A 12609-nucleotide genomic window follows, 5' to 3' on the forward strand; every position below is an offset into this window, starting at 1 on the left:
GAGCCGAAGGCAGAGGCTTAACCCACTGAGCCATCCAGGTGCCCCTAAGAGATCTTTGAGTCACATCTAGTTGACCCTTAGAATACTCCATATTAAGAAAATTGTTACATTTTTAGAAAATTTATTGACTCAAAGGAAAGCGCTAGAAATCCACACATATATTTTCTGTCTTTTAAAGCACCTTGAAATTGATATAACACTATCTATGATGATGAAAACATTAAAATATTTACCCAAGTTTTTCCCTAAGTGATTATGAGTGTGTTTATAACTGGTAACCAAGTATTCCATAATTTCTTACTCAATTTTCTTCTGCCTTACAACATAGACTATTAAGTCAGTGTTAAGTAAGTGTTAAGTCAGCTTTCATCCAGATGTGGAGAGAAGAGGAAAGCAGTAAGGTGTTAAATGATCTTCCCCAGAGAAGAAAATCCAAAGGACAGGATATAGAACCATATCAGATGTTTTGTTTATTTATACTTTCTGTTTTACAATTTAAGCCCACCTGGTAAGGACAAATGATTAACTCATCCTCAATGGTGGATAAACTTATTAATGTTTTAGGTAATAAACGGGGCACTCATTTCAACACAAAAGACTTGGAGTCAATGGGATATCATTTTTGTGATTCTCTCTTGGACTATTGTGATCCAGACCGAACCAAGGTAAGCAAAGTCCATTTGGTAATGCATCAAACTCAAGTTTATGAGATAACATAACCTAAGGGTCTATGGCAGTTTTTTGTTTTGTTTTGTTTTGTTTTGTTTTGTTTTAATATCCTAACAGTGTTTGAGGTTTCTGGTACTTGATGTCCCCATAGCTATTGTTCCAAGTGTCTATAAATATTCAATTCATTTAATTAGGAAATAGAGTTAATTTATAATTAATCATTTTCCCCTAGTATTATCAGTGCCTGAAAGAATTAGAAGAAATGGAAAAACATATAAACTTGGAAAAAATCCTTGAGGATTCAGATACTTCTCTGAAAGAAATGACACTGGATCTAGACTCTAGGTAAGCCAAGATGGCGGATAGAACACAATTTGTTGTGCTGTGTTTCTGTGCTCTTTATAGTAACAGGAGGATATAAAATTCTCAGTCTCAACTGAAAATCCCAACTATAAGTGGAGGGAAATTTTTTCCACACATTTTACTTTGCTCCAACTTCATTAAGACTTCAGTTATTGACGTGAATAATATTAATTGAGCACCTATTATGTCCTGTACATGAAAGACATACTCAAATTGTTTTTAATGCTGACATTACCCACAGAGAATTGACGCATTTATAGAGATGTCACATACATACTCTAAATCAGCAAATAATAAATGCAAAATTTAATGCAGAGGAAATGTTGGAAGAATGAAGGTGCTAATTTTGTATAGTTTCCTATAGGAAAAACAGAACAAATGTTTGATTCCTTTCCTTTATTTATAAATTTTCAGGCTTTGATTAGTGCCCCTGCACCTCCAGAGGTGACTAATAAGTTTGTTTGTGGCAGGAAAGTATCATTTTGAACTCATGGTTTTGTTTCTATTTGATGTGTTCCAATTTCAGTCGTTTTTCTTCTAATACTCTGAGATGCCTAGAACTATGACATCTACACTTTGTAATATTTACAAATTTATTTGTAATGTTTACCTTTGTAAACATTCTTCTTAAAATTAGAACATTTCTACCATTCCAATAATATTGTAAAAACAACAGCTAAAATTTTAAAATGCCACCAAAATATTGTTTATTATTTTTTAATACTCATAATATAGATCAAATTAATAAATTGGTCATTGTAAATTTGAATAAATATGAATAATAATGAAAATAACATAATAATTATTATATCAAAGTTATTATTCTTTTTTGCAGTAGCCGAGGCTCTGACAGTTCAGAATCCAGTGAGTCTCAGACTTATCTTCTCAAGTTGACTTCTCAGGTATGATTAAGAATCTCTGCCTGTGGTATGGATATATTGAATAGGTACTCTTATTGTGAGTAACAATCAGACAAAAATACGCTTGCAGTTGCATAATTATTGTATAGCAGTAACTGTTACTTCCTGATTAGATGACATTATCTCTAAATCATAGAATTTTCTATCCTTAGGATTTGTAAACCCTTACTCTAAAGATCCAGAGAAGGACCTTCTCAAAAGCCACATCACCTGTAAATGAGAGTTAACATAAGTAGCATAACATAACATACATCACCTGACTACAAATTCAGTGTTCATTTATTCTTTTATTTAACAACTATATATTGAGCTTCAGCTGTGTGTTGGGCATAGAGCAGTGGAAAAAAAAAATGAGACAAAAATCTTCTTTCATTGCTTTTATTCTAGTTGGTGGAAATAAATGATGAGAAATAAGTAAAATATTTGCTGTATCAGGTCATGGTAAGTGCCTAAGAAGGAAATTAGAAGAGAAGGAGGAGGGAGTTCAAGGGGTGGCACATACTGAAAGTTTATGCCCCCGCCACATACACAGGTTGAAACCCTGACCCTCAGTGTGATGGTATTAGGAGGTGACTAAGACAAACTAAGACACTACTCTCTTAGGACCGAGTGTGGGATGCTGCTCTAACAAATATCTAAAAATGTGGTGCTGGCTTTGGAACTGGATAATGGGTAGAGGCTGGTAGAGTTTTGAAGTGCATGTTACAAAATGCTGATATTGCCATGAAAGAACTTCCAAAGGTGACTCTGGTAAGGGCTCAGGAAGGAAAGAAGGGGAACAAGTTTCCGTCTTCTTAAAGAATACACAGATGATCATGTACAGAACCTTGGTAAAAATGTGATTATTAAAGGTAATTTTCATGAAGTCTCAGAAACAAACATGTTATTGCCTGATGGAGAAAATTTTAATCCTGACTATAAAATGGTAAAAAATCTGGCTGAATTGTGTTTGTGTTCTATTGTTTGGAAGATAGAACTTGTGAGTGATAAAATTGGATATTTAGCTGAAAAGATTTCTTTGTAAAGTGTTGAAGAGCAGCTTGATTCCTTCTGACTGCTTATAGTGAAATACAAGGAGAGATAAGAAGGAATTGTTAAGCCAAGAGGAACCAGAGAGTGAAGATTTAAGAAGTTCTCAGCCTGCAATATTACAAAAAATAGGAACGTGTGTTCAGAAGAGAAGAGTGAGGGTGTGAAGATCAAATAATTGTTAAGCAGGTTAGTGTGAGTGTGTGAACCACAGAACTAAACTAATCAGCCACCCCATCAGGAAAACTGTCAGTTTGAACTAAAGCAGTGAGAGAGAGGACAGAATGAAGGCAGGGTTTACAATACGGTACCATAGGTCTATTTGCAAAAGCGCAATGTTCTGCAAGACAAGAGGGAAAAAAAGGCCTCAAAGGTAACTAAGAGATCATTCAGGCCACCACCACCTAGATTTCAACAAGCTAGAGGATGAATGGCCTTTAATAGAGGCCATGGAGGCAGGCTGCCTGGAGCCACGGGCCGCATCATGGGCAGTGCCCTGGCAGAGAGCCGCACAGAGCAGCGCCCTGCCGAGCTGCAGGACGATGTCACCATCCCAGTGGGTCCAGATGACAGAGCATTGAGCCAGAGAGGATGAGTGTTGAGCCCTAAGATCTTGTTGAGTTTGCCTTGCCAGATTTTGAGTTTATTTGGGATCCATCACGCTCTCTTTCTTTTCTGACTCCCCCTTTGGGAATGTCTGTCCTGTGCTATCCCTCTACTGTATTTTGGAAACACATAACTTGGAGTGGAATGGGATAGGATGGAATGAATGTATTTTTCAGGAGAGAAGGACTTGAATTTGGTGAGCCCAGGGACAGAATGCTATACCTGAATATTTCTATTCATATGTTGAAATTATAATGCCCAGTATGATGCTGCTAGAAGGTGGGCCTTTTGGGAGGTGATTAGGCCATGAGGGCAGAGCTCTCTGGGTGATTTAGTGCCTCATGAAAGAGGCTCCAGAGAGATCCCTAACCCCTTCTACCACGTAAGGATACAATAGGAGGTCCGTGGCCCAAAAGAATGCACTCACCTGACCATATTGCCACAATGGTCTCAACCTTTCCCCTGGAGAACTATGAGAAATAAATTTCCTTTATTTGAAGCCAACCACTCTGTGGTATTTTGTTATAGCAGCTGAATGGAATAAGACACATGTATTAGTTCTCTATTCCTGAGTAACAAATTACCGCAAGCAGCAGCTTAAAACTTTGCAGACACTTATCATCACAATTTCTGTGAGGCAGGGCTTCGGGAGTGGCTTCGCTGGATGCTTCTGTCTAAGGTCTCTCAAAAGAGGGTAGTGAAGGTGTTGTTGTATTTCAAGCTATGGTCTCATCTGAAGGCCTGAGGAAGGATACACTTTTAATCAACACTTACATAATTGTTGACAAAATTCAGTTCTTCGGAGGCTGTTGGGCTAACGACCTCAGTCCCTTATTGGCTGTTGACCTTCAGTGTCACGTCCAATAAATCATGGCCAAATTCAGTGTTGTTAAGTTTCGTCCTTTTTTTTTTTCTAAGACTTTTATCCTTTTAGGTCTTACATTTATGCTCTTAATCTATTTTGAGTTAATTTTTTATTTGGTATTTGGTTAAGGGTACAATTTCATTCTTTTGCAAGTGGATATCCAGTTTTCTGAGCACCATCTGTTGAAAAGATTGTCTTTCCCCCCATTGAGTGGTCCTGGAGCCCTTCTCAAAAACCATCTGATCATTTCTGCAATGATTTATTTATGGACTCTTTATTCTTTCTCTCTGATCTATATGTCTGTCTTTATGCCAATACCACACAGTTTTGATTACTGTAGGATTGTGGTAAGTTTTGAAATCAGAGAGTACAAGCCTTCCAGTTTTGTTCCTATTTGGAGTCCCTTGAGGATCCATATGAATATTAGGATGGATTTTTCTATTTCTGCAAAAAAAAAAAAAAAAGTCATTGGGATTTTGTTAAGGATTGGATTAAATCCGTAGCCTGCTTTGGGTAGTACTGATATTTTAATAATATTAAGGCTTCTGCTTCATGAACAAGAGATACAATTTAATCAATTTTATCTTCTTTAATTTCTTTCAGCAGTGTATTTTAATTTTCATTATATAGTTCTTTCACCTCCTTGATTAATTCCTAAGTATTTTATTCTTTTTGATGATATTATTGTACATGGAATTTTTTGTAATTTTCTTTTCAAATTATTCTTTGTGTATAAAAATGCAATTGATTTTTCTGTGTTGACTTTGTATTCTCCTCCATTGCTGATTTATTAGTTCAAACAGGTTTTTTATGGATTCTTTAGGGTTTTTAAAATATAAGATCATGTCATCTACAGAGATCATTTTCTTATTTTCCCATTGCAGTGCCTTTTCTTCAGTTTTCATGCTTAATTGCTCTGGCTAGAACTTCCAGTATTGTGCTGAATAGAAGTGATAAAAACAAACATCCTTTTAGGAAATTCTTTAAGTCTTCATCATTGAACACAATGTTAGCTGTAGGTTTTTCGTACATGGCTTTTATTGTGTTGAGGTAGCTTCCTAGGATGCCTTGTTTATTGGGATTTTTTTTGTAATGATGAAAGGGTGTTGAATTTTGTCAATTGCCTTTTCTGCATCAATTGAGATAATCATATGGTGTTTTACTTTGATCGACTTGGTATGTTGAGCCATCCTTACATTCAGGAATAATTCCTATTTGGTCACTGTGTACAATCCTTCTAATATGCTGCTGAATTTAATTTGCTAGTCTTTTGTTGAGGATTTTTTGTATTAATTTTCATGAGATGCTGGTCTTTGATTTTTCTTGAAGTGTCTGTCTGGCTTTAGTAGTAGAATAATACTGGCCTCATAGTCTGAATTAGTAGAGTTCCCTCCTCTTCAGTTTCTTAGAAAAGTTTGAGGAGGACTGGTACTAGTTCCTCTTTAAATGTTTGCTAGAATCCTCCCATGAAGGCATCAGGTCTAGGGTTTGTTCTTGCTGGGGGATTTTTGATTACTGATGCAATCTCCTTATAGTTATTCATCTGTTCATATTTTCTATCTCTTTGTAATATAGTCTTGCTAGGTTTTGTGTTTCTAGGAATTTGTTCTTTCATCTAGGTTATCTAATTTGTTGGTATATAACTTAAGAAGTCTTAATAGATTTTAAAAGATAGCTGTCTTATAGTGCATCTTCTCTGATCACAACAGGATGAAACTGCATTAATAACTTTTTTCTTTAAATGTATTAATCTCTTAAATTATATGGGGGGAAAGTGCTCTTTAAAACCATTGTTACAAAAATAAACTAGCTTTTATAATTCCTCATGTTGTTACCTTGAGATCCAGTGTGTTTTCATTTCACCTTGCAGGATACCCTTGAACTTTTCTTGCAGGATGTGTCTAGTGGTCACAAAGAAAAGCTGAGAGAGTTCATCTGGGAATATCTTAATTTTTTCATAGCTTTTGAAGGACAATTATGCCATTTTTTAAGCATTTTGAATATGTTGGTACACTATCTTTTGGCCTCCAAAGTTTCTGATGAGAAATCTAATAAACTTTTTTTTAAAAAAGACTTATTTATCTTAGAAAGACAGAGCATGCAAGAGGAGGGGCAGAGGGAAAGAATCTTCAAGCAGACTCTGTGCTGAGCACGGAGCCTGACACAGAGCTCAACCTCATCACCCTAAGATCATGACTTGAGCTGAAACCAAGTGTCTGAGGCTTAACCAACTGAGCCACCCTGGTGCCCTGAGAAATCTAATAATCTTTTTGTGGATTCTTGTATGTAATAATTTGCTTTTCCCTTGCTACTTTCAAGATTCTCTTTATCTTTGAAAGTTTGATTATAATGTATCTCCTCATAGGTTTCTGAGTTCATCTTGGAGTTCATTGAGCTTGGATATTTACATTCATGTCTTTCATCAAATTTAGGAAATTTTCAGACATTATTTCTTCACTTAGTGGCATTTCTGGGTTGCTGGTTTCTCCAGCTCTAAAGCTGGGATGTCTGAAGCAAAAACAAAACAGAGGATCTACTCACCATCCTGCTACTCCTCTGCTTCTGAGGTCCCTAACCAGTCTGCCGCCTTTGTTCCACTTTTTAGAGCCTCTTATGTTTAGTTTTTCTATAATACCCAGGGTTTTTAGCTGTACTTAGAGGAATAGAACTGGAAGTCTCAAGATAGTTTTATATTTGCATATATATGGTCTTTGATGTGTTAAATATTAATTTTAAATATGACTCTTATATTTAGATAAAAAACAAGAAAAAACACCTGAAAACAAAGAAGGAAAGAAATTCTTCCATAGCAAGTCATCAGAACACCAGAGAAGAGCAAGAGGTACGCACTGATCTGGTTATTAACAGTTTTTGAAAAAATGGTTGCAGGAGAACGGCAAGTCATTTCTTGTTATACTTCCTGTACCCTAATTCTCCCCTCCACAGGAAAAGTCAGTGATTAAAACTTCGCTCATATTATTTGCTCTTTATAAAAACACAAAAGAATTTTGATAAGAGGTGGGTTTTATTAAGGTACTATATTTAAATCACTTAGTTTACTCTGAGAAGTATTTGAGGCATCTTACAAAGATACATCTAGGATAGAAATTAAAACTAAGAAAGCTAATTGAAATGAAGAAAAATTAAATGGCAGTACAAAGATGTAGGAATAAATGATGTTGCAATATCGATTTCCTTCATGACAGCATAAGGAGCTCTGCAGATCCATTCATCCAGCAAAAATTGGTGATACTGGGTGCCTGGGTGGCTCAGTGGGTTAAAGCCTCTGCCTTTGGCTCAGGTCATGATCCCAGGATCCTGGGATCAAGTCCCACATTGGGCTCTCTGCTCAGCGGGGAGCCTGCTTCCTCCTCTCTATCTCTGCCTGCCTCTCTGCCTACTTGTGATCTCTCTCTTTAAAAAAAAAAAAAAAATTGGTGATACTCACACACACACACACAACCATTTAAAGTTTCTGGAAGGTGCCCTAAGGCAAACAGCAAATGAAAAAACACCTATTTGTGAAAATCTACTAAAACTTGATAAAAAGAAAACATCAAGAGCCTGTGGTATTTGAATCAAGATCTTCCCTACCCGCCAGTGCAGCCAAGAACACAGGGCCCCCTCTCTCCACAGATGCCAGTCCGAGGGCTATCTTCCCAAGGAGGGCAGGGCATCAGTATTTCATATCCTGCCTCCAGCTCCCTGTTGTTGAGGTGAAGTTCCAGGTGCGTGCAGCCAATGAGGCAGGGTGGGTGGGGCTCCCTTCTACCCAGGCCCCATTCATGAAACAGAGATTCTGCTGGGAGTGCCACATTACATATTTTGGCCCCAACTGCCCTTGCCTTGGCTTATAAAATGGTGATTCCACCCCAGAAGAGGCCAATACAGAAGAGCTGAGACTACTGCCCTCTTTCTACCTGCAGCTCAGCAACTAAAGTGGGTGTCACTGAGAGAAGAGTGCCATTGTCCCCACCCCCAGCTCCAGACACACTCAGGTCAGAAATTTTGCCTTTGGGGAGAACCAGACAAAAACACATAGCCTTTTTTTTTTTTTTTAAAGATTTTATTTATTTGACAGAGATCGCAAGTAGGCAGAGAGAGAGAGAGGAGGAGGAAACAAAACAGGCTCCCCGCAGAGCAGAGAGCCCAATGTGGGGCTTGATCCCAGGATCCTGGGATCATGACCTGAGCCAAAGGCAGAGGCTTTAACCCACTGAGCCACCCAGGTGCCCCACAAATAGTGTTTTTTAAGAACTTTTTATTTTGAAAGAATTACATAGTCACAGGAAGTTGCAAAGAAATGTATGTACAGGACCTCTGCTGCAGCCTTTACTTCTCCTCCAGTGTTAACATCCTGCAGACATACCATATCGATGCCGTGAGCCTGACGCTGAAGCACTCCACAGTGTGCACGCACGTGTTTGCGTGCAGTAGTCCTCATAAATTCTTAATTCTAGTCTCACACACTGTTAAGAGTAATAGTGCATATTTTTACCAGGATACCTTATTTTTGTTTGTAAATTTTGCAGTCTAAGCAACATGAGTATGCTTGGGAGAGGGCCAAGATTATAAAAAAATTTCAGTAAACAAACTCTCTAATCAATATCAGTGTGTTAACTCATTTGCAGAACTCAATAACCAAAGTTAGATTTTGTTTGTGGGATTGTTTCTTATTGTTTTCTATGTAGATTTTGTGAGACGCATATATATTTACTTCTCTATGGGGCTCAATGTGGAGCACAATGTGGGACTCAATCCCATGACCCTGGGATCATGACCTCAGCCAAAGGCAGAAACATAACAAATGGCCACCCAGGAGCCCCTATTTTTAAGTTATTTTAAAGTATCCTAGTTAACTCTATTTCCTACCAGGCCATTCTCAATAATTGATTTGGAAGACTTTCTGCAGAACAGTTATGGATTATCATGGTTAGAATTAGGAGATCATGGTCCTAAGGACACTGGCCTGGTGATTTTCTGTAAAATGAATGTGGTAGTTTATTGCTTACATCATCATTTCAATCAAGGAAAGGGGGCTAAAAATGACAGAGTTCATCAAATCAAGTCTTATCATAAGTGAATTTTTCCAGCCTAATTTTACCTCTTATCTCTCCAAATTCTTGTGATTATATAATATTGCTGTTTTTAACTTTGTATTTTTTTCTAGAATATTTCCTTTCTCTGTGCCTTTAATAATCTAGTTTTGATTTCTATACTTTCATTTTCATAACGATCCTGTCAAATCTTTTGCTGCCAATTTTATCTACAAAGAAAGGAAGTTTAGTTTTTAACTCTCTTTCATAGTCCACTTTTCAACATGAGTTGATATGCATAGCGTGTTGGCAAAAAAATGTTGATGTTTTCAATATTTTTTTCCTTTCCGTTGCCCTTTTGGAAAATGTTTCATAATATCCACATAGCATAGATGCAGAAACAAGTTTGAAAAAAAATTTTTGAACAAAGTTTGGTCACATGATTTATAGACTATTCAGGATTTGTTGTCATAATTCTACGGTGTTTTATGTCTCATTTAGTCTAGCTGGGTCATTACAACCTTTTCAAGGTAGAAAACAATGTCATGTGTATGCTCTTACTACTCTGGACTTTGACAAGCTATGAAAAAGTATTTTTTATCTTTTTTAAACAAGGATAGTTTTGTAATCAATTATATACTTTCACACAATTTTATATATTTTTACTCATTTCATATTCTTACCTACATATTTATTCTCATTTCACTGAGATTATAATCATACATTTTTTGTCTCTTTCTCATTGTAAATAAATTCTATATGAAGTAAAAAAGATTTTTAACTCCCTTTAGTAGTGCCAAAATATCAGTATTTTCTTCTCATTGCTGTAGGAGAAAAGTGGTGTTATGAAAGGTATTAAGAGGTTCTGATTTAAGAGGCATTTTTGTCTACTCTAAACCTATGATAAAATGAGAAATGTTGAAAACTGTTATACCAAGGATGATACAGGAAATATACTGCATCTTCGTATTTATAACATAGTATTGTTTTCCTTTTGGTGCTGTGCTCCATTAGGCGTGTGATAAAGGACATTTAGTGCAAAGACACAGAGAATCAGATTCTGAAATGAAAGGTAATGTTTTGCTTCTAAACAATTCATTCATTCAACGAACACTTTTTTGTGCCACCTCTTTGAGGTTGTCATTGTGCTTGGTGCTAGGGATATGAAGTAAGCTACACCATTTCTTACTCTCAGCAGCTCATTTTTAAAAGGGGGAGAAAAACAAGTAAACAAATGGACTGCAGTGTTACAGGTACAATGCCAGTATTCCACACTGGGCTCCTAGAGAGCACAGAGAAAGGAGTGGTCAACTACACCAGAGGGTTGGAGTGAGTGGCCATGAACTTGACGGATGTCTCTGATTTGAGAGGTTTTTCAGAATATAGGAATTTTAGGTTTTAAAAAAACCCTCATTTCTTAACTTAATAGGGGATGAGCTCAGGAGAGAAAATTATGGACTATTCATTTACTTCTACTGGAATCTGCTAAGTTGGATATGAATTTGACTCTATCTGCATTACTATTCATTTATACCACACTTATTTCCAAAAAAGGATCTGAGAGAACCTAATTAAAAATATATGTACATATATATATCCATTTAGTTTACGATCTGGCAGACTAACTAGAAATAGAAATGGGAATAATAACCACACCAAGGAAAGGGGGAAATTCTATTATAACTAATATGGCTTATTGACTTGAAATTTAACTACTCTTTCTCATAGTGATCATACAAGAAAATCACTTGTAATATATAACTTTAATATAGTCTTCTGTTGAAAGGGGAACCCTCCTACACTCTTGGTGGGAATGCAAGCTGGTGCAACCACTCTGGAAAACAGCATGGAGGTTCCTCAAAATGTTGAAAATAGAACTACCCTATGACTCAGCAATTGCACTACTGGGTATTTACCCTAAAGATACAAACGTAGTGATCCGAAGGGGCACGTGCACCCGAATGTTTACAGCAGCAATGTCTACAGTAGCCAAACTATGGAAAGAACCTAGATGTCCATCAACAGATGAATGGATAAAGAAGATGTGGTATATATACACAATGGAATGCTATGCAGCCATCAAAAGAAATGAAATCTTGCCATTTGCAACAACATGGATGGAACTATCATGCTTAGTGAAATAAGTCAATCGGAGAAAGACAACTATCATATGATCTCCCTGATATAGGAAATGGAGATGCAACATGGGGGGTTAAGGGGGTAGGAGAAGATTAAATGAAACAAGATGGAATTGGGAGGGAGACAAACCATAAGTGACTCTTAATCTCACAAAACAAACTGAGGGTTGCTGGGGGAGGGGGGTTGAAAGAAGGGGGGTGGGGTTATGGACATTGGGGAGGGTATGTGCTATGGTGAGTAACCTGGTGATTCACAGACCTGTACCCCTGGGGATAAAAATATATGTTTATAAAAAAAATATGGAAAAAAATATATAGTCTTCTTTTGAAAATTTAGTATCAAAAATTAGAACTGAAAAGCGCATTTTAACCTTTTTCTATGTCTGAGCACATATACTCCACGTTAATTAACTACAGAATGTTCATGTTGTTTTGCAACCTACATTTTCATTTAAAATTACAGTATATTATAAACTTCTATGTTATTAAATGGCGGCAAAGTATTCCATTGTATTAGTGAACCTTAAATTTACCTACCTCCCTTGTTAAACTTTTCTTTTGCTTCTTTTCTGTTATGATAATGAAGACCTTATAACTCTACTTGTGTACATTCTTATTTATGATAGACTCCTAGAAAGGAATTGCTGGCCCAAAGGGTATGAACATTTTTTAGACTTTAACAATAAAGAGCAAAAATGCAACAAAAATTCATATGGGAGAACCGTTTGCATTAGTTTATTATTTATAGAAAAACTATAAATAGCTAAACTATTTACCTGTTCTAGCCTTTTTGTTTAAAAAAAGAAAAAATATGAAGTGTAAAAGATTCAAATTATTTTCATGCTACTAATGATCTTTTGTCATCTTTTCTAGATATAAAGGCAAATGTATCAGATGATTGTATATTTGATTATTTCAGAAGATCATTTCCTAATCAAGATTTGGGTGAGTAAACTGGGAATATAGGCAGTAACTCCTAGTTT

At 36.4% G+C, this 12609-nt stretch overlaps 1 protein-coding gene across 8 annotated transcripts in view; it reads left to right on the plus strand.

Moving 5' to 3' along the window:
• AGBL3 (AGBL carboxypeptidase 3) overlaps nucleotides 1–12609 on the plus strand; it is a 59184-nt gene that overhangs the window by 25762 nt on the left and 20813 nt on the right. For 6 of the 8 annotated variants that reach the window (XM_059171907.1, XM_059171906.1, XM_059171902.1 and 3 more), the window contains 6 exons: nucleotides 565–665; nucleotides 902–1014; nucleotides 1868–1934; nucleotides 7208–7294; nucleotides 10503–10560; nucleotides 12500–12571. In XM_059171907.1, the coding sequence (XP_059027890.1) occupies nucleotides 565–665; nucleotides 902–1014; nucleotides 1868–1934; nucleotides 7208–7294; nucleotides 10503–10560; nucleotides 12500–12571 (498 nt within the window). Of the gene's footprint in view, nucleotides 1–564; nucleotides 666–901; nucleotides 1015–1867; nucleotides 1938–7207; nucleotides 7295–10502; nucleotides 10561–12499; nucleotides 12572–12609 lie in introns of those variants that run through there. The other 2 variants (XR_009353001.1, XM_059171909.1) reach the window with 2 other exon arrangements.

The sequence above is a fragment of the Mustela lutreola genome, chromosome 4, assembly GCF_030435805.1.
Source record: "Mustela lutreola isolate mMusLut2 chromosome 4, mMusLut2.pri, whole genome shotgun sequence".
Lineage (NCBI taxonomy): Eukaryota > Metazoa > Chordata > Mammalia > Carnivora > Mustelidae > Mustela > Mustela lutreola.